This window comes from Perognathus longimembris, chromosome 8 (assembly GCF_023159225.1).
Source record: "Perognathus longimembris pacificus isolate PPM17 chromosome 8, ASM2315922v1, whole genome shotgun sequence".
NCBI lineage: Eukaryota > Metazoa > Chordata > Mammalia > Rodentia > Heteromyidae > Perognathus > Perognathus longimembris.
The window spans coordinates 23,145,136-23,172,705 of NC_063168.1; the positions used below are offsets into that span (position 1 = coordinate 23,145,136).

The 27,570-nt window shown below is 40.0% G+C and overlaps 1 protein-coding gene and 1 long non-coding RNA gene across 2 annotated transcripts in view; one reads left to right on the forward strand and one right to left on the reverse strand.

Annotated features, from left to right (window-relative positions):
• The window catches only part of Ppp3r1 (protein phosphatase 3 regulatory subunit B, alpha), a 43,800-nt gene extending 26,100 nt beyond the window's left edge, over window positions 1–17,700 (reverse strand). The window contains exon 1 of the mRNA XM_048352639.1: window positions 17,296–17,700. Within this exon, the coding sequence (XP_048208596.1) occupies window positions 17,296–17,298 (3 nt within the window). The 5' untranslated portion in view covers window positions 17,299–17,700. The remainder of the gene's footprint in view (window positions 1–17,295) is intronic.
• On the forward strand, window positions 12,908–26,519 carry LOC125356277. The gene is made up of 3 exons (XR_007211848.1): window positions 12,908–13,348; window positions 16,764–16,766; window positions 26,483–26,519. It is a non-coding gene; the product is annotated as an uncharacterized LOC125356277 (long non-coding RNA).
• The last annotated feature ends 1,051 nt before the right edge of the window (window positions 26,520–27,570 follow it).

Genomic DNA, 27,570 nt, shown 5'->3' on the forward strand with positions numbered 1-27,570 from the left:
TTTTAACATTGGACAGTAGAAAAAGACAAACTAAAACCACAATGACATATATACATACATACATACATACAGCTAGTATAATGCAACTAAAACTTACAAAACTGACATACCAAGCATTACCAAAATATATTATTTAAAAATGGGCATGTAGTGGGCTGGGGATATAGCCTAGTGGCAAGAGTGCCTGCCTCGGATACACGAGGCCCTAGGTTCGATTCCCCAGCACCACATATACAGAAAACGGCCAGAAGCGGCGCTGTGGCTCAAGTGGCAGAGTGCTAGCCTTGAGCGGGAAGAAGCCAGGGACAGTGCTCAGGCCCTGAGTCCAAGGCCCAGGACTGGCCAAAAAAAAAAAAAAATGGGCATGTAGTGGCAGAATTCTTAAATAGCCTTTCACAATTCCCAACCTTTCATATACATTCATTTTCTTTCATTTATTAAAATACTCATGTAAGTATAACTGGGAAAGTATTTTACAGATATAAAATTTCCCAAATCAGGGGGCTGGGGATATGGCCTGGTGGCAAGAGTGCTTGCCTCGTATACATGAAGCCCTGGGTTCGATTCCCCAGCACCAGAAGTGGCGCTGTGGCTCAAGTGGCAGAGTGCTATCCTTGAGCAAAAGGAAGCCAGGGACAGTGCTCAGGCCCTGAGTCCAAGGCCCAGGACTGGCAAAAAAAATAATTCCCAAATCAGTTGACTTTAGGGCAAGATCATCCATGGGACTTGATCTATTTGTAAAAGCTCTCTAAAAGCAGAGTTTTCTCGGTCTAAGAGGAAGTCAAGGTCCAAAGAATGAGAGGAATTTAGCACAAGGGAGATGAGAGAGGCCACTTGATATTGAATGTGGGCAGCTTAGAGAGTTTAGCAAGCAAGGAACTAGCTGACTTTTGCCAAAACCCTGAAACACACTCTCAGAACTTCAAAAGCAGAACTCAGCCTAAGTAACACCTAGGCTTTAGCCTTGAGATACCTGAAAAGGGTGGGAATATGGCCTACTGGTAAATGCTGGCCTCGTATACATGAAGCCCTGAGTTCGATTCCTCAGTACCTCATCTATAGAAAAAGCCTGAAGTGGTGCTGTGGCTCAAGTGGTTGAGTGCTAGCCTTGAGCAAAAAAGAAGCCAGGGACAATGCTCAGGCCCTGAGTCCAAGGCTCAGGACTGGCAAAAAAAAAAAAAGAGATACCTGAAGAGAACCTACCTAGTTGTGCCATTGTGAACTTCTGATCTTCATAGCTATGAAATAAATAGGTGCTGTCTTAAGTCACTAAGAGTGTTTTTAAGTGACTAAGTATTTGTTGCACAGCAATAGAAAGCTAATATCCAGAAATACAGTATATGTGGCTAAAAGAAAAATGTCATGCCAAATAGTGAAGATGTAGAGCCAGTGGATCTTTATACACTGCTAGTAGGAACTCAAATTTTACTGTTAGTTTAGAAAATGGTTGAGTGGACTTTTATTTACCAAATGAATTTCTGATTGACTCATGATCAAAACATGAATTTACAAAAGATCTGTTCACAAATATCCACAGAAGCTTCGTCCTTATTATTATTAGTTCAATCTGGAAACAATCCAAATGTCCTAAACAGGTCAATAGATAAACTTCATGGAACAAAAACAATAGTGCACTATTCAGTACTGCATCAGTAAAGACTGCTGATGCCTAGAACTTAAATAAATCTCAAAAGCAATATGCTAAGTGAAAGAAATGAGACAGCAAAACACATGCTGCATGATTCAATCCATAATGCTAGAAAAGGCTTACTACAGCAATTGAAAATTCAGAGGATGCTGTAAGGGGGTAATGCAAAACTTTAGGGTGACAAGACATAGGCATATTATACATCTTAACTGTTGTAGTGCTCCCAAAACTATACATCTAAAAGGGGCATGATGTATTGTACTCATAAAATGACATGTTGCCTTGTATATGTAAAGGGAATGAAATATAATATTTTAAAATTACACATACATCTATCAAAGCACTTAAACTACACACTTATAACTGGTTAAGGTTATTTACCTTAACCTTTACCAACAAAACTGATTTTTGAAAGCCAATTACCTCAGTCCCTAGTAAAGTCTCCACTTAAGTAACAATCTTATCATTTTAGATAATAAAGCAATCAGTATGGTTTCCTGTGATACTATTCAAAATGTTAAATCTCTAGACTTTTGTCTTTATGAGACACAAATTTGAATACCAAAACAGAAACATTTTCCTGATAAAACCAAGATCTTAAGGCATATTTGACACTCACCATTCTTTCATCCCTTAATTACCTTCCCAGACTTTAAATGCCACAAAAACAGCACCTGTCTTATTAGGTTGTGATATGCCTTGCTGGATTTAAGAATGTTCTACATTTGAGGTTTAATTTTAGTACATGGTTAAAAAAAATGCCTGGAACTTAAGCATTAAGTAATTTGTTAAAGAAGTTAATGTGTTAGTAAATTCATAAAAGTTCAGTTACAAATTTAGATTTTCAACATGAGCATTTATTCAGCATCTGGACCCACTACATACATTTTAATTAAGCAAGCAGTATACCAATGTAATATTTTTAGTTCATACGAGAAGAGCCTATAACCAAATAAGGCAATGTTGTCAGCTCTTCAAGTCTACTAGATAAAGATAAATGCCTAAATATCCTCACAACATATCTTGCGAAAAGCCTAAACTTTACAGAATACATCTATAAAATTTATTTTTGTCCTCTCAAAATTCAAAGTAACTGTAACATGAAGTAGGGATCCAAAAACTTTTTTTATTTCTTTGCTAGAAATTTTCTTTAGATAATAATTTCCTAATTACTACTGATTTGATCCTCAAATTAACAATCATAACAGAGTTTAAAAGTTTGGAAACATTAAATTACGTGAGTTTGAAATAATGTATTAGGAATCAATCTAAATAGCTTTAAATATTGAAAAATGGTTTGCCAGTTTCCCGAGTTAATGTAAGTATTATAATAAATTTCTTCCAGAAATCACTAGTCATCTTATTAAATATTTTTATGTCTTTTTTTTTTTTTTTTGCCAGTTATGGGCCTTGAACTCAGGGCCTGAGCACTGTCCCTGGCTTCTTTTTGCTCAAGGCTAGCACTCTGTCACTTGAGCCACAGCGCCACTTCTGGCCATTTTCTATACATGTGGTGTTATTTTTAACACATATCCCTTTTTCCTAGAAATATAATACAAGGTATATTTTGGGGAAGAAGAAGTAAAAAGATCAAGACAGAAGAAGCAGGAGATAAAGACCAGTGATATTAACAGACTTGTATGGCAAGTCTTTCTAGAAAGCTAAGGATTCAGAAGTACTCAATGACTTGTTCATTAGAAATAAACATTAGTGGAGCGCTCATGCCTCCTAGCTATCCAGGCAATTAACCATCAAAAGCCAAAAGTGGGGCTGGGAATATGGCCTAGTGGCAAGAAAGCTCGCCTCGTATACATGAAGCCCTGGGTTCGATTCTCCAGCACCACATATCTAGAAAATGGCCAGAAGTGGCAGGACTGGCCAAAAAAAAAAAAAAAAGCCGAAAGTGGAAATGTGACTGAAATGATAGAATGCTATCCCTGAGCACAAAAAAGCTCAGTGACAGACAGCATCCAAGCCCTGAGTTCAAGACCCAGGACAAGAGAGAGAGTGGAGAGGACAGAGGGAGGAAAAGGGGGTAGGAGGAGGGGGAGGGAGAGAAAGAGGGGGTGGGCCAAGAGGGTGAGAGGAAGGAAGAAGTGAAGGGGGAAGGGGAAGTAAGAGGAGAGAGAGAAATGAAAGGAAAGAAGGGAGGAAGGGGGAAGGGAGAATGAGAAAGAATGGAAAAGGAAAGAGTAAGACGGAGGGGTTGGGAATATGGCTTAGCGGTAAAGTGCTCACCTTGCACAGGGTTCGATTCCTCAGCACCACATGCACAGAATAAACAGAGGGGGGGGGAGAAACTGAGGGAGAGGGAGAGAGGAGAGAGGGACACAAACTAGATGACTTTGAGGTGTTCTAGCCAAAATTATTAAACACTAACGAAGATGCTAGAGATATTAAGATACACACTAAAAAGAGGGTGAGGAAACAGAAAGGTAGGAAGAAATGAAGAGGGAGAAATATACTGAACATCAAGAAACTCTTGAAATGGGGCTGGGAATATGGCCTAGTGGCAAGAGAGCTTGCCTCGTATACATGAAGCCCTGGGTTCGATTCCCCAGCACCACATATATAGAAAATGGCCAGAAGTGGTGCTGTGGCTCAAGTGGCAGAGTGCTAGCCTTGAGTCAAAAGGAAGCGAGGGACAGTGCTCAGGCCCTGAGTTCAAGGCCCAGGCCTGGCAAAAAAAAAGAAACTCTTGAAAGCATCCTGTTGGTCAAGAGACAAAACATTTCCCAGTATGCCCAACATTTTAATATTTTTTTCCACAGGCCTATGCAACATACAGCGTTTAAAAAAATTTTTTAAAGGAAAAAAATCAATAGAGCTCAGGAGTACAAGTTGCTAGCAACATACAGGTAACAAGATTTTAGTTACAGTAACAAATTTAGTACTGGGTATTTTGTGGATAACCTATAAAAATTAGCTATAGCATTATCATGTCAGAAATATTAAATAGCATTATCACTATTAAATAGGGACTCGTTTTCCTACAGAAGTCAATGCCATATCTGTATTTATCAAGACTTTGGGAGAAAAACAACACAAAACCTAAACAAAGCCCAAGTATGGAGGGCTCTAAGGGCTCATTGACTGTAATCCTAGTTACCTTGACCTGGAGTACCAAGGTTTGAAGCTAGCCTGGGAAGAAAAGTCTGTGTGATTCCACCTCCTATTATCCGGCAAAAAAGCTGGGCTGAAGATGTGGCTCAAGTGGTAGAGTGCCAGCGGTGAGCAAAAAAATATAAGAGATCTGATACCTGGTATCTGTGTGAGAGAGTCCTAGCACTTATCCTCCCACTCACTGAACCAATCTAGCAGAGCAGATGTTTAAGGCACATAATGTTAACTCTTTTAAAGATTCTTCAATAATGACGCCTGAAACAATCATAGTTATTGCTCAATTTCACAGTTAAAATGTATTTCTATTAAGCAACATCCAAACTACTAACTTGTCTTTTTCTGCTACTCGGTGTTAATCATGATTGTGTATTTATCACACATCCTGTATAAGTATTAAATTCATTTATTCTATACTTTTCTTGCATATATCTAGAATTTTTCTATGTAGGCCTCATGTCACCTCTGAATAGTTTTTCTTCCCTTTCCCAGCTGCGTATGCCTTTCCTATTTTTTTTTTTTTCCTGGCCATACTGTAGTGATTAGAACTTCCAGCACGACACTGAAAAAAAGCTTGATGCCTTTGCTTTGTTACATCCTTCCCTCTCCCCGTCCCAGATGTGGGGGTTGAACTCAGCATATGGCCACTGTCCCTTTGCTCAAGGCTAGTGTGCTAACACTCTGGGCCAGAACTTCACTTCTGGTTTTTGAGTGGTTAACTGGAGATAAGTCTCACAGGGACTTGTCAGTCCAGGCTCAAGTGGTAGAAAGCTAGCCTTGAGCACAAAGAGGCTCAGGGAGAGTGCCCAGGCCCTGATTTCAAGCCCCAGGACAGGCAAAGGGAAAAAAAAACCAACCCACATATAATTACTCTCCAAATAAGAAAACACTACAGACATGTCATTTTCCATTATGACAAATGAGAAAATAATCTCAAAACAGAGGAATTAACAACTATCCTTGGGCTGGGAATACGGCCTAGTGGTAAAGTGCTCGCCTTGTATACAGGAAGCCCTCAGCACCACATATATAGAAAAGGCCGGTAGTGGTGCTGTGGCTCAAGTGGCAGAGTGCTAGCCTTGAGCAAAAAGAAGCTAGGGACAGTGCTCAGGCCCTAAGTCCAAGCCTCAGGACAGGCAAAAAACACAACAAAACTATCCTTGCAGTGGGACAGTTTTGATGATGATAAGAGATAATACTGCTTTGCAAGAAAATGAAGTTGAATCTACTATGATTCAGCAAACTGCAGCCCCAAGCCAAACCAGGCCATTTTATAGGTTATCTTTTCATTTTTTTAGCATCTGTTGAAGCACAAATTTGTAAATTTTGATGATACCCAATACATCTTTTTCTTTTCTTTTACTGTGTCTTTGGTGTCACATACAAGAAACTATCCATCACCTATGTTTGCACATTAAGTTTTACTGGGAAAAAAAGGCATGATTATTTGTCTATTCTCTATAACTGTTCAGCACCACAACACAATATATAACCAGCAAAGTACCAATCCCTTGGCAATGAGACATTTTCTTCCTAAATCAAAAACATTTGTCAGTACCTATTATTCACCTCTAATCTAAAATGAAATGCTTTCCTTTACTTGAAAGGGCTTTAAGGGAGATTATTAGTTCAAAGGAGAAGCAGAATTTGGTTACTGCAAACTAGTCAGAGAAAATGTTAATCAGGAAGCTGACCACATGAGGGCACAGCTATGTATTATAAAGGATGAGGTATAGTATAATACTAGAAACCAGATACAGTTTTCAACTCTTACAATCCCATCAGTAATCTGTGACCTTTGTTAAGAGTATCAAATAAAATATTGATGAGGTTGTTTTTAGTACCATAAGTCCTAGCCTCTAGTGAAGGGAGGGTCAGCTAAGGCTAGGTTACAAAAACCTAACTGCCAGAGCAAGGAACTGGTCTAGTATGAAAGAGCCAGAAAGAATATATTAACACTTGAGGAAAAAGCCTCCAAGGGGCTTATATGAAAGGTTTTCTACCTAGGACCTATTTCAGACAGATAATCATGTCTGATAGTGTGTTAGCCTTCTCCTGAGATACAGAGGTTTAAAGTATAAATAGGCTCACCTCAATGAAAATGATCAACTCTGCCTCTGGGCTTCTCATTTTGTGAAATAAAGTATTCTTTAAGCCATCTTGTTACTTATAGCAAGAATATTATATAAAAGTTCTAAACACTAAATTTTCTACTTTGATAATCAGTATATTATAGGATAGAGGGTTGCACATAAATAAGAACTCATGAAATCAAACTTGTCAAGAATGTTTAAAGCAGGGCACCAGTTGCACACTCCTGTAATCTAATCCTAGCTACTCAGGAGCTGAAATCCAAAATCATGGTTCAAGGCCAACCTGGGCAGAAAGAGATTCCATTTCCAGTTAACCAGCAAAAAGCCCAGCATATCTCAAGTTGCAGAGCACCAGCCAAGCAAGTAATAAGCAAGAAGAACAAATGTGAAGTTTTGAGTTCAAACACCATACTGACCAAAAAAAAAAAAGTTACATATGAATCTTTACATTATAAATAAACAAGCTGAGTGCCAGTGGTTCACATAGGTAATCCTAGGTACTCAGGAGGAGGATATCTAAAGATCTGAAGATCGATCATGGTTCCAAGCCAGCCTCTGCAGGAAAATCCCTGAGACTCATCTTCAATTAACCACTAAAAAGCCAAGTGGCACTGTGGCTCAAATGGCAGAGTGCCAGCCATGAGTGAAAAAGCTAAGGACAGCCCCCAGTCCTGAGTTCAAGCCCAATATTGACACTAGAAAAATTAAAACAGCAAAAATAAACAAACAGCATTTTGCAATTTACTAATAAGCATATTAGATAATTACCTAGCCCAATACCAAAAGAGCACTGAATCAAGTAGGCAGTTTTGCATAGCATTTTATACATACAGAAAGAAAAAAATATCAGGATATAGAGGTATTACAATTCTCTACTACAGAATAGCAAATAAAATCCACTGAAAAGCAACAAACAAAAATATAGTAGTAATCTTTCAGCACTGAAGTAATTGTTGGGAGCAAAGTGACTAAAATCAGGAACAAAACATCAAAAATTGGTACATACTGTTCAAAAGGGAGCAAGAGATGGAAAGAAGAAACTATCACCTAAATAAAAAGTGCTTACTGAAGTGTTTATAGTTTTTCTGTCCATATGACTAACTCAATCTACATCGTAGTTTTCTTTGTGAGTTTTTTTTTTCCTTCTGTTTTTGTCAGTACTGGGGTTTGAACTTAGGGCCTCCTAATGCTTTCCAGGCAGGCATTCTACCCACCTGAGCCAAGTTTCCATCTCAACTTATGCTGAGTCTTTTTGACTGTTAACTTTTTCATCTTTGTACCTGACAGTATGTTTGGTATATGTAGTATATGAACATTAAATGTTTTGCTTGCTAAATGGAGGAAATCAAAGGTTTAGAATTGTAATCTCACTTTACTAATTGTTCCTAGAGCTTCTAGGGGGAATAAACCAGTTCAAACAAAAGTAAACATTCATAAATTTTGAGTTTCCTTTTATCATGAAGTTTACTTTCTATTTACAAATGAAACTAACACCCTAACACATAATTCTACTAAGATATGTAAAAAGCACCTTGGAGCATAAAAGGACTTTTATGATGTGGAGCACTTCCCTTTCTGGCAGTTACACGGTGGCTAACACAGTCTTGAGGATTCCAGAGCACTACCTACAGGACTTAAAGACCTCCCTAACCATAGATAATAATGCAACTTCACAGCTCTGTATTGTATGAGAATACCACATGGGGACTGATTTACAAAGACGAAAAGAAAATTTTACAAAATGCCACTGTCAAAGAATTTTGAAGTTTAATAGAGAAAAGGGAAATGACACTTCAGACAGAAAGGTACAAAGGCACAAATAAATGAAGATGGACAAAGCATTTGAAAAACACCTTGATTTGGTTAAAGCCTAAAGGAGGCTTTTAAGAGATGACTAGGTCATGAGAGCTCTGTCTTTATGAATGGATTAACATCACTACTATGAATAAAAGGCTCAGAGTAAGAGAGTTGTAAAGAAAGCCTAGAACTTAAGATGCCCTTACCAGAATAACAGTAGAAATACAGACAGTAAAGGCTATTCTAATGAGGTCTCAGAAATGAAGCAACAGGTACTAGAAATCAAAATAAGTCATTTTGGGGGGATATAGTTAAAAAAAACACACACTAATGTCATAAGACTACAATGGAGAAGTGAAAAGCAATCAACCAGAATATTTGATAGAAATATCTAAGCAGCAAAGCTTGGAATAAGAATGACTATCCTATGTCTCCCACCATTTTTTTAAAGTATGTAACTTGTTGATTTCATTGTTTCAAAGATGATGAGGAAATTGCCTTAGGATAATTAGAATGCCCTAAAGTCTTCCATCTCACTCAAATGAGATTCCGGATTTTGATTTTTAAGTTGATGCTAATCAAGTTAAGACCTGAGGGGTTGAAATATAATGAATGCATTTTTATGTGAGAAGGACATGAGTTGGGGGGCCTGGGGAGAATGCTATATAGCCTGAATGCCCCTTCCAAAGGCTCATGTGTTGAAACTTAACCCCCAAATTCAAATGTGATACCTGGAGGTAGAGCCTTGAGGAGGTAACAGAGGTAGGTGAGGCCACGAGAGTGGAGCCACCCATTATGAGCCACTCCACTTTACATGTGGAGACCTAAGTTTCAATTGCTTGATGTCTTCCACCAAGCTAGCACAGCAAGCATCCTCACTAGACATGGCCCCTTGAAATTGGACTTTTCACAACTGTAACAAATAACCTTGTTTTCTTTATAAAATCGCCCAGTGTCGGGTATTCAGCAATAGAAAAGAGACTAAGAAAGAGTAATCACTGGCCAATAATAGCTTCTGAGCACTTACAGCTTTTGTGACAGAAAACATAAATTTATGTTTTAATTTTAATTAAAATGTAGACAGGCATTTTTTGTTTGAGTGCTAAACATCACAAAACTGTATTGGAATGAAAATTAAGAGCATGAGTTAATAGCAATAAAAAGTCAAAAAGATAGCAGCATGACAGCTGGTCAAAATGGCAAAATGAAGAGTAGCTTTGTTCATAAATTTACTTTACTTGAGAATTATTATGAGTTAAAAACTCAATTCTGTTAGAAAAAGTTGTACTTATGTATAAGCATAAAATCCAACCATCCACTGTCCACAATCACTTTTCCTAAGATTCTAATCTTTGAGATTGCCTTATTTTACCAGAAGATACCAGCTTATCATATGCCCACAACAGGTGGTTGTGACGCTACACTCAGGAAGAAATGTAAGAAAATGATCCCTGAAACTAAACAGATTAAGAAAAAAGGTGCAAAGAGCTGCCAAGAGTAAAGGTTTGATCCTTTTTTATGGTGCTATGTTTTGTCCTGTTGTAAATGAATCTTAAAATACACACTTAATTCTAACAAATAAAAATGAATACTCCTAGTATTTACAAAAAAACCCAAACCTAGTCAAAACATCAATGGGGGGGGGGGGGGAGGGAATATGGCCTAATGGCAAGAGTGCTTGCCTTGCATGCATGAAGCCCTAGGTTCGATTCCTCAGCACCATACATATTGAAAAGGCCAGAAGTGGTGCTGTGGTTTAAGTGGCAGAGTGCTAGCCTTGAGCAAAACAAAGCCAGGGATAGTGCTCAGGCCCTCAGTTCAAGTCCCAGGACTAGCAAAAAAATCAATTTAGTACTGGCTCCAGTAAAACCAGGCAAAGTGACATCTTGTCTACAGAGATCTGAGGATCACAGTTCACAGCCAGATGGGGCAATAAAGTCTCTTAGCTCCAATTAACTACCATAAAGTAGAGATGTGACTCAAGTGGTAGTGTTAGTCTTGAGCAAAAAAGCTCAAGGACAGTGCCTAGGCCCCAGTTACACATACAGTGACATCCAACTGTCAATATCTCCACCGTTTTCCTTTGAAGAGATTTAAAAGACAGCCTCTTGCTCCTCTTCCTGGCTTATTCATTTGACCCCCAAGGTAAATCCTTCCTCAAGCCTAAATTCTCTAATTTTTATCCTCTCTCTATTCAAGGTTTGAAAGGGCAGGCAACACTCAGTGTCTGGCCGTACATTTATTATTTATCAAACCCAATAAATGCTGAACTTCCTTACAACCATTACATCAAACTATTATTGCCTAAGTCACCAGAACTCAAAAGACACTTTTAAGTTTTTCTTCACTGATTTCTCCAGTATCTATTATTCACTAACTCCTTGCTTAAAACTCAGTTTAATCTTACATCACTGCTAATTCCCCAACTGTCTTTCTGATTTATTCTCCAACAACTGTATCTGTTCACCAACTTCTACCTGCTTTTTTTGGGGGGGGGAGGGGGAGGGTGCATGCCCCCATCCTGGGGCTTGAACGCAGGGCATAAGCACTAACCCTGAGCTTTTGGGCTCAAGGCTAGCACTCTACCACTTTGAGACACAGCATCATTTCCAGCTTAGTGGTAGTTAATTGGAAAGACTTTCCTGCCTCAGCTGGCTTTGAACCATGATGCTTGGATCTCAATCTCCTAAGTAGCTAGGATTACAGGTGTGAGCCACTGAAGCCTGGCTCTATCTGCTCCTTACATGAAGTATTTTTTTTTGAAGTTTGCCTCTTTGCTTCTTTTTTATAGTCTTTCTTTGTATATAAAACTGCATTTGGCCAGGTGCTGGTGGCTTAGAGCTACTTGAAGGCTTAAAGCCAGCCAGGGGAGAAGTCTGTGTCTACAATTAATCAGCAAATTGCTATACCAGAGTTGTAGCTCATAACAGAGTGCAAACCATGAGCAAGAAAGCTGTGTAAGAGCACAAAGCTCTGAGTTCAAGCCCTGGTAGACACACACGTAGACACACACACACACACACGAAGATTGTACCTAGTTACATGGCTCTCTTCTGAACTCTAGATACAAAGATCTGTTGGCCACAAACGTCTACATGATCTGTGACTGCTTTTTAAAGTCAGTAGGTCAGAGAAACCTTCCATCATTCCTCCATACTATCTTCTATATTTCCTAGGAGAATCTGTATTTCTACCAAAGGCCCAATGCTGACATGGCTAGTTCAGAATCCCCATTTTGAGAATCACTGCTGAAACGTATATGCCTCTTTCAAACTAGAAGCTATTTATCAAGTTCTTTCTGCTATCTTGTAAGGCTATAACATCTTGCAGCAGACAGTATTTCATGGCACTCTAGCCTATAGAAATTATAATTGTGCAACATACCAAGCATTATCAAATTGGGAATGAAACAATGGTCATCTGGCCAAACTCAAATTTCTTGAGGACCGATATAGTATTTTCCGGTAGAGAACTGAAACCAAGTAGGTGCTCACAAATATTTTTGCTTGAATGGACAGCATCATCATATTCTGTCACTAAAGCCAAAAATCAAAGCAAGACTTGCACCTTTTATTTACCTTTATTTCATAAAGCCATAAACCAAAGCCAAGATTTGCTCTTCTCTTGCGCCTCCAAAATTTTATCTCATATCCAGTCTTTCCTATCCATCTGCGCGGTTAACTTTATTCTCCCAGGTCCTTATTTTTCATATGAATTACTGTATTTACTAATAGACTACCATGTCTAGATTTGATTTAATAATCTGTCATCAAACTGATCTTTTAGGAAATGAAACATGATTCTCCTCAAGATTTAATAGCTTAAAATTCATTTAGGAGGAAAAAAAACTCCCTCATATGATAAACGATCACCTCTAATCTAACCTCAATTTCCCTAACATTCTCTCTAACCCTTCTAAGCCTACCCCCTAAATCTCCAGTCATGCTGAATACAGATGCTTCTCAACTTTTGATAGTATTAACCTCATGATAAACCCATCATAAGCATCAATTGTAATTTCAGTTATCATAAATCAAAAAGCATTTGATATGTATCATCTACTGAATATCACAGCTTAATCTAGACTACCTTAAACATGTTCAGAATACTATTAGTCTATAATTAGGCAAAATCATCTAACACAAAGCCTTTTGTTGGTGGTGGTGGTGGTGGTTGTGGGCTTGAACTCAGGGCCTGGGTGCTGTTCCTGAGCTCTTTTGCTCAAGGTTATCACTCTACCACTTTCAGCCAAAGCTCCATTAGGGGTTTTGAGTGGTTAACTGGAGATGAGTTTTCACAGGAACTTTTCTGCCCAGGCTGGCTTTGAACCACAATCCTCAGAACTTAGCTTCCCAAGTAGCTAGGTTTACAACAAAGCCTAATTTATAATCAAGTATTGTATATCTCATGTAATATACTGAATACCATACTGAAAGCAAAAAATCAGAAAGGTTGTATGGATATTCATCATTAATATATGGTTAATGTATGTTAAAGCTTCTACTGAATACTTAGCACTTTCACACTCCTGTAAAGCTGTGAAATCCTAAGTAGAGCCATCTTTATGCTCTGTCTGCACTTTAGTTTTCTGAATGGATCGCACATTTGCCTCTGTCTTTGAATACTAGGTCCCCATGGGGAGTGCCCTTTCCCATTAGTTAAGTATTCATCCTTTTAAGACCCAGGCCCCGTTTCTTCCAAGAGGCTTCCTGTGAGTGACTCCCACTCTTGTTTGGATTAAGCGTCTTCCCTGTTATGTGCCCTTCCAACATTCCAGGTTTAGTTTGTTAATAGCACATACCACACTGCATGATCAGTCTTGTTTCCCCACTTGATTAAGTTGCTTAGAGATAACAATCAAATCTTGTTTATTTAACTAGTGCTAAACAGATTAACAGATATGACTAAATTTAAATAAATACATTCCTTAATATTCCCTAAACAGTGGCTCTCAAAATGTAGCATACATCACAATCACCTGGGAGACCTATAAAATCTAGACTGCTTGGCTCCTATCAAAGGGTTTGGATTCAGTTTTTCTGGGGTGGGGCTGACAAGTTTCCTGATGATACTGAAGCTGCCAACCAAGAAACATTTTGAGAATCAGTAATCCAAATGTATATAGTCTCTTCCTATGTTCTGGATTTACAATATCATTTAGATATACCTCTCCCTCCTGCAATCCTAGTAACCTTTTGGACCCAATACAACTTTTACTCCTTTCATAGAACTTTCTTTAAAACACAATACATCTTGCTTTTTCCTTTGGTAATTTCTTTCTTTTTTTTTTCTTTTTTGGCCAGTCCTGGGCCTTGGACTCAGGGCCTGAGCACTGTCCCTGGCCTCTTCTTGCTCAAGGCTAGCACTCTGCCACTTGAGCCACAGTGCCCCCTCTGTCCGTTTTCCATATATGTGGTGCTGAGGAATCGAACTGAGAGCTTCATGTGTAGGAGGCAAGTACTCTTGCCACTAGGCCATACTCCCAACCCTCCTTTGGAAATTTCTATCAGGTTTTGTGTATACTACGCACACAATACTCATCACATGTTAACTTACTTCAAAACTACAGGCATTAATCTTATGTTCTCTACTTAAATGATGGCAGAAAACCTTCTTGAATTACTGTAATATCCTCTGAAGAAGACAGTAACAACAGAAAAAAAAAAGCAAATATGTATTTGCTGATATAAATGAAGCTCCATTTGCCTGCCATGACCCCTGTGCCCAGGGTTTGCCTGAGGTGCTTAATCCTCCTTGCTCAACCTATTTCCTCTTATTGCCTATCTATGATAGATATCCGATTCTTCTTCCACAGTCTGTTCCTTTCATTACTGAATGACCTCTAAGACAGCTTCTTTATCTTATTTGTACTGAGTCATTTTAATTTTCTCATCCATTATGGGATATAACAAGGGAAGAAACCTGTCTTCTTATATGACTAATAGGAATTTTGATTCTGCTAGGCATAAGAGAAGTCGCTTGCTTTAAGTGTGTGTGTGTGAGTGTCTGTGTATCATAGACAGTAATTACTTCAAGTTCTAGCAATACCTATCAGAAAAGAGAATTTTAGGGACTCATCTTACAAGGCCTTTTATTTTCTCCTTATCTGAATTACTTAGCAGTCATAGTAATTCATACTATAATATCTGTTGACAAACCCAGGCACAGGTGGCTCATACCAGTCAGTAATTCTAGCTACTCAGGAGGCTGAGATATGAGGATCAAAATCCATGAAACTCTTATCTCCAATAAACTACCAAAAAGTCAGAAGTGGAGCTGGGCTCAAGTGGTCAGTGCTAGTCTTGAGCAAAAGAAGCTCAGATTCAGTTCCCAGGCTCTGAGTTGAAGCCCCAAGACTGGTACAAACAATAACAACAACAACAACAACAACAAACTGTTGAAAAAGTAAATTTGTTCATAACAATCAGGAGTTATAATAGCGATTTATCATACAAGATAAAAAATTTCAGAACTGCAAATTCAATTAAGTAAAAAAAGAACCAGATTACTCCAAAGCCTGACATAGTTAAGTAAATATCCCAATAAGGCAAAATTGAGTTATAGGTAAGGTCTGAACGCTTATAAACAAATGCTGTATTCAACAAAACAAAATAACACTAAAATTGGGAAACCAAAGTTACTATGAATTATGTCAGGTCTTGAAATGTTCCTGGGAGGATTGAAAATCTTTAACCAAAGGTGAATTAGAAAAACCTAAAAGGAACGTGGAAAGAGCAGAAAATAATGAGCTGGAAAAAGACACTATCATAAGCTACATTTTGAAGTATTTTAAAAGATTAGGAAACACTAAGTACCATGAGGATAAAAAAAAAAAAAAGAAAGGGGAGGCTGTGATGCGTCACAGTAGTAGAATGCAAGTTTAGCACTCTTAGTGAGGGATTGGATCCTTGGTTCAACCAATCCCCAAGTGCAAAACATAAATAAAAACATTCACTCCGATGGACAAAAATCTTGAAAATCCCAAATTTCAAGTAAAATACACATCTAAGAAGTTCTAGTAAAGCACTAAAGTTCAATTCCTAACTTGACAACACCAACAAAATCTTTGTACTATGAATGGCTCTTGCTCTTCCCAGAGTGTTTTCTGTAATACTTGGGAAAAGCCTAACTTTTGTGACTTTGGAGAGCCAAAGTTGTCTGAAATGCCTCCCAAATTAGCAAGGAAAACCTTCCTCTACATGTCAAAATCATGAATCATTTATTCCATCTGCTCCTAATCTGAATCTTAAGCATGCCAATAAGCACATTTAACCATTTGGCCTAAATTTTAAATAAACACTGACTTATTTGACTATTCACTTTTTTATTTCGCTAAACAACATCACCAAATTGACTTTCCATTTATCTTGACTAACCCCACCATTATAGTTAAATTCTATATACATGTTCTTCGACACAGAATACCGTATAATTTAAAGATATAAGCGAACAATCAAAATCTTTTACTGTTCAAAAACTTAGAGAGTGTAACAATAATCTTATCTCATGCTGACACAGAACAGCACTGTGATTTTTTTTTTCTGCTATGTATACATCTCTTGATTGCGAAGAGGAAACTCCAAGGGCTAACAAACGAGAGCCCGAGAACCAGTAAGGTAACAGGCTAAAAGGGCGTCGTTGATTTCTTGGCTTCAGTGACAGGCGAGAGACACACCCCTAGCGTCGGTCTGAAACACTACAGCAGGGAATTCTACCTAGGGATTAATGTGAGGGTAAGGAAAGACAAATTTAAATCGCCATGATTCAAAAACAACCACCCCATGAGAGACACAACGAAGGTAACAAAGAAAGTGAAAAATCCAAGGGGGGCAAGAAAACATTCAAATGCAAGTCCCTCCTTATTTCTTTAAAGGCCAAGCCGGCCAACGTTTTGTTTTTGTTTTTTTTTAATGGGTCTATACCTGGTCCTTTCCAGTTCACCAGTGCAGAGAGAAAGAAAAGGAGCCGCGAAAGAAACCCCCTTAAGGTTGCAAACTACCAGGAACTAAACACTAAACGGAGCGAGGGGAAGTGGCAGGATTCCTGCCAAGATTTATTGCTAGAAAATGGGGAGTGAGTGGGAGAAAGCTGCTCAGGAGCAAAAGTGGGTCTTACATAAAGCGCCATTTGCCACACGTTATCATTTCCATAGGATTTCGGAATACCCCCCCCCCCCAACTTGGGAAAGAGTCTGGGAGGCAGAGAGACGACGGGGGCGCCGCATGGAGGAGGAGGGTCGAGAGAGAAGTACGGCGGGGCACGGAGGGGACTGTGCCCGGCTGGCGGCCGTCCGTGTGGACCCCGGGGGACCGCGCAGAGGCGGAATCCCGGCGGGCGCGGCAGAGGGGAGCCCCGGAGGTCCGGGGGCGGACGCGGGGGCCCCGCCGCAGCCCCGGCAGGGCCGCGGTCCTGTCAGGCAGACGGCCCGCCGCCCCCGCCCGCCGCCAACGCGCCCGGGGGCCGCCGCGGGCTCACCCGCACCCGCCGCAGCGCCGGCCGGGCCCGGGGTCTCTGGAATTTTCCACCGGAAAGGGGGAGGGGGCGGGAGGCTATCGGGGGCGTTCGGGGTTCGCCCCGATTCCCGTAGCTGAAGCGAGGGGGGGACGGGGCAAGGCACCCGGGAAGTGGCGGTCTCACCATTTTGCTCGGCGGGTCGGCGGCTCGAGGGCGCGGCGAGGGTCGGCTCTGACGGGCCCCGTGGGACGCGGCTCTGGCGGCGGCGGCCCGGCGGCGGCCCTCGGGACGCCCGGGCAGGGGGTGCGGGCTGGGGGAGGGGAGGCGGCGTCGCGGAGCCCGCGCCGGCCAGGGGACGGGGCGCGCGAGGGAGCTGGCAGGGCGGAGGGGAAGAAATCGAGGTCGAGATTCAGAGACCGAAGGAGGGCAGAAAGGCGTAGTGCAGGGGCCGAGCGGGTCGAGAGGGCCGGGCGACTCGGGGGCTGCAGCTTTGCTCTCGAGCCGGAGCCGTGACGGACTCACTGCGGCGGCTCTCGCTGACCCGCAACCTCAAGGCACGAAACCGGGGGAGGGCGGGAGAGGGAGGGGAGAGCGGAGCGCGGCGCAGCGCGGCGGCGCGCAGGGCGGAGGGCGGGGGCGCGGGCCGGCGGCGGGGTGGGGCTTCCGCGAGCGCCGCACATCCGGGAACCCGCGCGCCAGCTCCGCGGCGGCCGCGGCGGCGCTCTGGGGAGCTATGGTTGGGATCGCGGGGCGCGCGGATCACGTTCGTCCCTCCGCGGCCGCCCGCCACTGGGGTGCGACACGGGGGCGGGGGAGGAATTGGGGGGCTGGGCGAGGGCGCGGACGTCGATGACGTCGCGCAGCGGAGCTCTTCCTGTCACGTGGCTGAAGGCGGGCGAGAGGAAGGCCGAGCTGGGAGGAGGAGGAAATGTGAGGATGCCCGGGCAGGGAGGAAACGCGAGGGGTGCGCCAGCAGTCTGTAAAAGGAGGGGGGGGGGGGGGGAACCTGAGCCCGGGGAGTGGGAGCAGCGTTATGGGTGGAGGAGGAGGAACAGATGTGCGGCCTTAAGTTCCCAGAAGCACCCAGATGCTGCGCCGTAGAGAAAAAAGAAATCCCAAGTCCTGGGGCATCTTTTGCATCCGCGTACCGGCTGGGTCCACCCCGGGGCGTCTCCAAACTGCTGCCAACCTGGTGTGGCACTCCAGGATCTCACCAGAGTGTGGCCTGGTGCGGTTGGAAAGACCAGAAGGAGAACCAGAGCCGGTCGCGTGAGGCCTGGGGAGCCGCTGGACCACAGAGTAGAGGGACCGGTACCCCCCTCGGGCACAAACTTGCCCAGCCAGCTCTGCGTTGCCCAGGAACCTTACAGGCCGCCTCTTTGAGTGCCCGCCCCAGCTGTGGTTGTTTTTGAGAAGTTCTCCAGGGCCGACTGTCCTATTATCCCTTTAGTAGGGCAACTACCTTCTCACAAAATCCACACTACAGTAAGAAATGAAGTCCAGAAAAGCATAAGGAGGGAAGTTATGTTTCAGACAAAAAGAGAAAGTTGGCAGGAGAGGTGTGATGAGGATAACAAAGAAAACATTTTGCAACTAATCAGTTCATCAGTTCCTTCCTCTAGAAAACGCACATGTGTGTCCGAGAAAGAGAGCTAGCATGAGAGCATGTTTGAGTGGCTAGAAACTCCTTATTGATCAGTCCTTTACAAAATGCTGCGGGGATGGATTTTGAAAGGCAGTCCGTTCCTGCTACTTTACATTCTCTGCTTCTCTCTTTCCCTCTCCCTCTCCAGCCCTCTTATGCTTCTGGGTCAGGATGCCTGAGGAACAGTAAGACAAACAAGCTGTGTCATACAGTGTACCAAGGAAAGACCTGAAGTGACTCTGATCGTTTTATCTGGGTTACTCGATTTGGATATATTACTACTTAATGCTCTGAAGAACAGTAGGGCAAAAATCCTTAAGCAAAATGTGCGTCATGTGTTTTTTCTAGATATATTTTAAATTAATTTTTATGAAAGTTAATACTTGCTTACTGTTTCAGTACTGGGTTAAATATTCCTCTTTCAATGTCACTTCTTATAGATAATCACTTCTTGCCTTTCTCCTTTGGATATTTTCAGTGAAAACCAAATTATCATCTTGACTAAAAGTTAAATAGTAGGAATTTTGATCTATGTGGAGAACTTGTAATTTTGTATTTGAGGCAATTTAGATTGTGTCATCCAACAAATATCTATTGTGAGCCTATACCAGAAATTAGTTGATAATTGTGAAACATTAGTTTCTGCCACTTTCCAAAGCAAGAGACATAAGGCCAATCTACTTATTTGCTCCTGCTTGCCCTGAAAATCTCCCAAAGTTCACCACTTATATTCCCTTGGCCTTGAGTATACACCATCAAATAGGGCCATGTAGCAAATAGTGTTTCTGAAGGTAAAACTAATTATTTTGAACCCACTGAGACATAAACCCCAAATGTACATTTAATACCCAAGCTTTTCTCTCTAAGGCCGAAAATGAAAGTAAATCATTTTCCCTTTTACTTTTAAGATCTAGTGTGAAGGTAAGTATGAGAAAGTACAGGTAAAATAGGTCCAACTTAAAAAGCAAACATTTTAAGATAACAGATAAAGGAACAAGCAGTAGGCATTCCTTTTCAGGTTGCTTTTCCTAGAAAAGTTAACAACCAAAAGTAATTATCAGGAAGTATTCTGTCAGGTAGTTTGAAGGGAGAGACTTCCAAGAGATGCTTGGTACAAGAGTGGTAACAGGTATACATGAGGAGGAAAGGAAAAGTGAATATGAAAGACATGAAGAAAAATGTACTGTGGAGCTTAGTGGAACTGAGGAGCTGAATTTTGACAACTGAAAACAATGATTGCATAAACAGAAGTCAGTCCAAGTATGGTTTTTGAAAAAGAAGACATGAGTTTGGGTTTAAAGGTGCAAGGTTTTAAGCTGTAACTGTAGCATATGTGCTTGGCACAAAGCACTGGGTTCAATCTTCAGTCACCCAAAAACACTGAAATTCAAAATTTGAGTTGATTATCCCAGGAAACATTCAAACAGAAGTTGGATGAAAGTGCAGGTGAAAAGAGAATTGAGGTGCAGGGGGGGAAAGGGTAAGGGGGAGGAGGGAGGGGGGTATGAGGGACAAGGTAACAAACAGTACAAGAAATGTATCCAATGCCTAACTTATGAAACTGTAACCTCTCTGTACATCAGTTTGATAATAAAAATTTGAAAAAAAAAAGAATTGAGGTGTCAGAATCAACGTTACACAGAGATTGACATTGAAAATAAAGTCTTCACCAGTATCCTTCTGAGGAAAAAAGAGGTTACCAATAGTAATAGTGCACAAGGAAAAAGAAAACTAAAGCAAATGAACGTTTTCAAAAAGAATGTTTATAATCATGTTTGGCCAGAAGCAACCCCAAGCTTCAGTGTCTCCACAATTATCTTTAAATTAGAAATGTCACAGGATGTCATTTCTAAGTCTTTGAGATCACAATGCTATCTAAAAAGCTGCCTTATTCTTAAAAGGCTGACCACTGTCACTTTCTTATATATAGTATTTAAGGGTTACAGAATAAACATTTTCATTCCTGTTCTTTAAGGTGTTCTAGTACTCTATTCCACCAAAATATTCAATTTTGTTCATGATTGTATTTACTGTCAGCTAGAAACTAAGTTTGGTTTTGTCCTTTTACTATACTTCAAAAGAAAATAAGCCGGGGGGTGGGAATATAGCTTAGTGGCAAGAGTGCTTGCCTTGTATACATGAAGCCCTGGGTTCGATTCCTCAGCACCACATGTATAGAAAACAGCCAGAAGTGGCGCTGTGGCTCAAGAGGCAGAGTGCTAGCCTTGAGCAAAAAGAAGCCAGGGCGAGTGCTCAGGCCCTGAGTTCAAGCCCCAGAACTGGCAAAAATAAAAATAAAAAATAAAAATAAATTGCCTTACGTACAAAAGAAAATAAGCATTAATGAAAAGTATTTGACGAAGAGTGGTGCACAGGAATGGAAGGAGGGAGGGTGAGCAAATGTAGTCATTGTATTTAATGTACATTTTGTTTTTTAAAAATGAACTTTGGAACTTGAGGATAGGGACAGGAGGGGGAAAATGAAAAGAGCCAAGGAAGGGGTGACATTGTCAAGAAGCATTGTACTCATAACCTGACTTTGGGAATAATAACCCTTTGTACAACTACTTAATAATAAATGACATAACATAAAATAAATAAAATTGAATTAAATAAATTAAAATTTTAAACCAAAAAAAATAATAAAGCCACTTGAAAGTAATTCTCACCCCCCAGCCCCCGCTTTTTAGCCAAGATGAGGAATCCCAACATCCCAGGAATACCTTGTACCTTTATCTCATCTAGTGTCATATCAGAAAATCCCCTTGTGAGTGAGTGGGCGCTTAGGTGACTTTCGGAGTACATTATCTTTCTTCCAATCACTTTTTTGAGTAAGGGTCAAGCAGAAATGAGTGCTATCCTCTTGCTCTTCAGTGTGGTTGAAGAGGCGTTCCCTGACACCTGAGAGGACAAGGCAAGTGGTCGGTTTTTCTTGCAAAACAGTCAAGTTTGCACTAAGGATTCTGAATTCCATCCTGGAAACTGGTTTCTCCATAGAAACTTTTTCACAAAGAGTCATATAAACAATAACTGTTCTACAATTGTTATATAGGCAAAATTTTATATTTTTGCTGTTGGAAACACTTCATTGTTTTGAAGTTGATTCTCTAAATAACAGACTACCTTGTTTCTTCTGTCTCTTGCACATAAAAGTTAATGCCAAGAAAAAGCCTGGTTTATTTGGACTTTGAGAAAATTTCCATTTTACTGGTATACCTAAACGTACCATTTACCTAAACATAGCAGGAAATAACACTTTAATGTAAATCAGAACTACCATGGCACTAGAGAAGGCCTATCTATATATGCTTGTTAACTCACTAATAGTCTTATATATTTAACAAAAACAAAAAACTATTTAAGTCTAGAGGTAGACCCTGATTAGAGCCATGGGCTCCAGTCCATGTGAATTTGGATAAATGTTTAAGATGTCTAAGATGTAGTCACTAGTCACTTGTAGCTATTTGTATTTACATTTTTACCTAAAATTGAATAGAATTAAAATCCAGTTCTGCTGTCTTGCTAGCTGCATTTCAAGTGCTCAGTAGCTACATACCTCATAGCTGCCATATTTCCTCACAGGAGTTCTTTTATAAGTACTCACCTGAGTTCTGTATCTCAGCACATTAATTTGCAACCATAATAAAATATTCGTTCATTAGAAGGATAAGTAAATTTCAAATATAATATGGTGAGTTCATCAAAACTGTAGTTGGCCCTGCATACCTCTACGTTCCACAACTGTTTGCATCCATTTATACAACCCTATGTGAAAATAATTTTTTAATTACTTGGTACTAAACATGTACAGTTGTGTGTGTGCACAATATGCATGTGTATGCATGCGTGTGTGTGTGTGTTACTGGGGATTGAACCCAGTAACTCACACATACTAAGCAAGTGCTGCCCCACTGAGCTGAGCTCCCCAACCATGTACAATTTTTTCTTTCCATTTCCCCCATTCTAATATAGAAACATTATACTCAGAATTGTGAGTAATGCTTATGTAAAGTATGGAGAATGATATACATAGATTATATGAAAATACAAATATTTTCTGAAAGTGACTTTTGGTAACAGGAATTGAATTTAGGGTCCTCACACTTGCTAAACAAGTGTGCTACAATGTTAGCTACATTGCCAATCCCTTTGCTTTTAGGTTTTAGTTGTTTTTTAGATAGTGTCTTCTTGCTTTTGTCAGGGCCAACTGAAGCTGAAAGACTGCAATCCTGCTATCTCAGCCTTCCAAGTAGCTGAGATTACAGGTGTGAGTCACCATGACCAGCCAAGCAATTTAAATATTCTTAGATATTGATTGTCTATGGGTGTTCTTAGAAATAACCTGTTGTAGATACTGAGGTACCCTTACCACTTGAAAAAGCATTGTTAACACTCCTTTAAAAAAAAATAAAGAACAGGAAATATATGTTAAAGAAAATTAGCAGAAAGAAATATATACATAAACATAAATACATATAGTAGCAGATGGAAGATAAACATGCTAAAATAGCTTTCTCAACATAAAAATATATCAATAAACAAAATAAAATATATTCTCAAAAAAGTATGTTAGTAACAATGGAAAATATACTTTGTGAATCTGTACTTTGTTTTCATAGTGATTTTTATTTTCTTTCTCTTCATGGTATTCTAAGTAAAATAATTGAAAATAAAACCTGCCTATTATCTGCACATAAAGGTGACTGCAACATTGTTATTCTATGCTGATATTCTGAGTTGCTTCAACAAAAGTAACATCATAACCAAGTTCAGTTACAAACATAATCTTTCTTCTCCCTACCTCCTCCAACCCATAGTTTCTTCCTTGTATACTATTTTAATTGGAGCCTAGTGCTCCACTTTGCTTTTCATGAAAGGCTGGCACTCTTCTACTTGATCCATACCTTTACTTCAGTTTTTTACTTGTTAATTGGAGATAGGAGTCCCTCAAAATTTGTTTGCCCAGGCAGGCTTAGGATCATGATCCCAACATCTTAGCCTCCTGTGTAGCTAGGATTACAGGCATGAGCCTCCAGTTCCTAGCTAATTAGAAATACCAGTTACTAAAATTTTTAAAAAATCACTGGATACATGAGTAGTCTTTGTAATGATTAAATTCAATTTTTTTCAAGGCAAACTTATTGTAACCAAGTTGAAAATATTCACTATTATATGGCTGGTAATGTTTCCCAGGAAACAAAAGAGTAACCAAGAAGGCATATGCTTGAAGAAATATTATTTTAGTAAAAGCAAATGAATACACAATAATGTTATACATTGGGAAAAGTTACTAAATGATCCATGCCTGCCCATTCATTATACAGCTAAAATTAATCAGCATGTTTAAAAATGTGTACTCTTTTGAAAATAGTTTTTGAATGTGTATAAGATATGTAAAGCATAATGAACAGAAATAGAACTTGTTTCTACATGAATAGCAAATTTCAATGATGCTAAAATTCTGTCATTAGTAGCTATTTCAGTGTAGATAAATCTTAGGAGAATGAGATGTGTTATATTTCCAATTATTTTTAATTATGTATTTTACATAAGATGGACCACAAATTTATTTCATTTTTTTCTACAGTAGATAAAAAATTCTGCTAAGAAATTCCACACACCACCTTTATTCATATTTACATATGGTTCCACAGAAAAAGTTGGCAAAAATATTAACAACTGTATAAGTTTTTAAATCATATATTTTGAGTAAATTCTTGAGTAATTCTTTCAGTTAATTATATTTTGTGATTTTTTTTTAAAGGGAGCATTATCAGATCACATCAGATAGAGTTCTCTGCTCAAATGACAACTCTGAAGGAAGAAAGATATCACCAGATAAGCATATTATTTTTGCAACAAAACAAATGAATTACAGGGCACATTCTACTTTAGACACAAATCTTGTCAATGGTCACTGATTAGTTAGTTTCAGTTAGCTTCTTCCATTTTATTTCAAAATTGTTGCCAACTTCAGTTCTGAGACATCACTGTCCAAATCCTTAATAGCACCACCTAAGCAAAGTATTTAGTTAGGACCACTTTCTTCCAGGCATCTGCACAATCACTTTTAAGCACAATTGTCCAAGGAAAGAACTTTCTAAATGGCAATGGAAACAGTGAAGAGTGAAAGAATAGGGCAATGGCAGGGCTTCAGAGTAAGAACAGGGTCCAAATCCTCCCAGAAGCCCTGTGCTGTTGCTGTACTCTTCCTGTTCATCCCCCTTCCCCCTTTCCCCTTCACTAATGTCAAGTCCCAAGCTTTGAATTCCTCAGCCTACATTCCCTTGCAACCCACTCTCAAGCTCCATGTCCCTTTCTTTCCTTGCTTCTTTTTATGGGATCTAATAAAGTGCCGAAAATAGCAACTATAGTGGATCTACCCAAGAGCTGGAGGATGGTTTTATTTGCACAGAGCAAGCTATGGAAAGTACTTTTAAAGTGATTGTACTATACAACATTGGATAAATCTTTAGGTGTGATTGAACAGAACCTTATTACTCAGTTGAATAAATTGCAAAGTAAGAGTAGTAACCTACAATGATGTATTGCAATCAGCTACTCATTACAAAGCTATCTTAATGATATGGGAGAAGGGGGTAAAACCTTTCTTGTAGCTCAGAAATCTAAAACTATGATCCTTTAAACATGAGTATATTTCTTACATTTACCTTTTCTAAGTTTCATGGCAACATAAAGGATTCTTCTTAATGAAGAGAAATTGAATGAAATGTAACTTATTCTATAATAATACTCTTGTGGTTTTGGTGGTGATATGGGTTTAGAATCCCGGGTTTTGCACTGGCTAGGCAAGTACTCTTCTCTTTGAACTATGCCTCCAACTCCTTGTGCTTTCCATTATATTTCGGATAGGGTCTTGTATTTTCACCTGTGGCCCAGCCAAAAAAGAGAAACTTGTAAATTTTATTGTTTCAACCATGGTCATGCTTCAAGCTGTTGCTTGAAGATACCATATTTCATAAACCATTTTATTATGTTTTATAGTTGGAGTTAGTGACTACACCAAAGAATGTTTAAAATGAAAAGCTGAGAAGAATTGTGCATTTAGCCGTGGGCCTTGAACCCCTCTGTGGGCCATGGTGTGCCTAACTTGTGAATGCTATGCAGCTGGGATGAGAGAGAGGTACTCAACACCATGCCCACCTTGTTTGTTGGGATGAGAATCTTACTTTTTGTCTCAACTGGCCTCGAACTGCAATGCTATCCATCAACATTCCACAAGCAACTATGGTTATGGGTGTAAACCATCACATCCAACCCTAAGAAAAAATACTTTCATCCAAAATTTCCAATTTTCCAGGTTTAGCTTGTTATTAGTAAAGTCCATGAAGCCCATTACAGCAAGGAGCTCCAAGAGGAAACAGAAAACATTTAAATATGGACAGAACATTTTTAAATGGCTCTTATTCAGATATCTTATGAAGGATTTGAAAGAAAAAAATATTTGCTGACTACTGTGTGTGTGTGTGTGTGTGTGTGTGTGTGTGTGTATGCATGCGCGTACCAATCCTGGGGCTTGACCTCAGGGCCTGGATGCTGTCCTTAAGCTTTTGTGCTCAAGGCTAGCACACTACCACTTGAGCCACAGCTCCACTTCCAGCCTTTTGGTGGTTAATTGGAGCTAAGACTCTCATGGGCTTTCTTTCCCAGGCTGGCCTGAATCATGATTTTTAGACCTCAATCTTCTAAGAAGTTAGAATTGAGGGCTGGGAATATGGCCTAGTGGCAAGAGCGCTTGCCTCCTACACATGAAGCTCTGGGTTCGAGTCCCCAGCACCACATATACAGAAAACGGCCAGAAGGGGCACTGTGGCTCAGGTGGCAGAGTGCTAGCCTTGAGTGGGAAGAAGCCAGGGACAGTGCTCAGGCCCTGAGTCCAAGACCCAGGACTGGCCAAAAAAAAAAAAAAAAAAAAAAAGTTAGAATTGAGCCAGTAGTAGAAGGCTTTGCTTTTCATTATTAAAAAAAGTAATATAGCAAAACCCCTAAGTGATTTTTATTTTTATTTATTTTTTTTGTTTTTGCCAGTCCTTGGGCTTGGACTCAGGGCCTGAGCACTGTCCCTGGCTTCTTTTTGCTCAAGGCTAGTACTCTGCCACTTGAACCACAGCGCCACTTCTGGCTTTTTCTATATATGTCGTGCTGAGGAATCGAACCCAGGGCTTCGTGTATACAAGGCAAGCACTCTTGCCACTAGGCCATATTCCCAGCCCCCTAAGCAATTTTTGAAATGCAGGACTTACTGCTTCCCATTTACTCTTATACTTTCAATTTACTCTTTCAGATACAGAAAGAAGTATTTCTGTCTACTATTCTAAGCTTTTTTTTCCCGTCAGTCCTGGGGCTTGAACTCATGGCCTGGGCACTGTTCCTGAGCTCCTTTTGCTCAAGGCTAGCACTCTACCACTTGAGCCATAGCACCACTTCCATTTTTTTCTTTTTATGTGGTTCTTAGGAATAGAGTCATGCCTGCTAGGCAAGCACTCTCACTAAGCCGCATTCCCAGCCCCTTTAGTTTAGTCTTAACTACTTAGAGTTCACAAAGTTGATTTGGGGGCTAGGAATGTAGATTCATAATAAGCTCTTAACTAGGATGGGCAAGGCCCTGATTCAGCCTCTGACACTACAAGAAAGGAACTTGAAAACATAAAAGTTGTATCTCTATTTTGAGTTGTATATTTTAAATGACCAATTTTTTGGCCACATTTTTCAAAAGATACAAATTGTGCTTGTGGTACTGCGGCTTCTGTAGGCAAAAGAAAGCACTATAGAGCTGTTGTTCTTAGTCACAT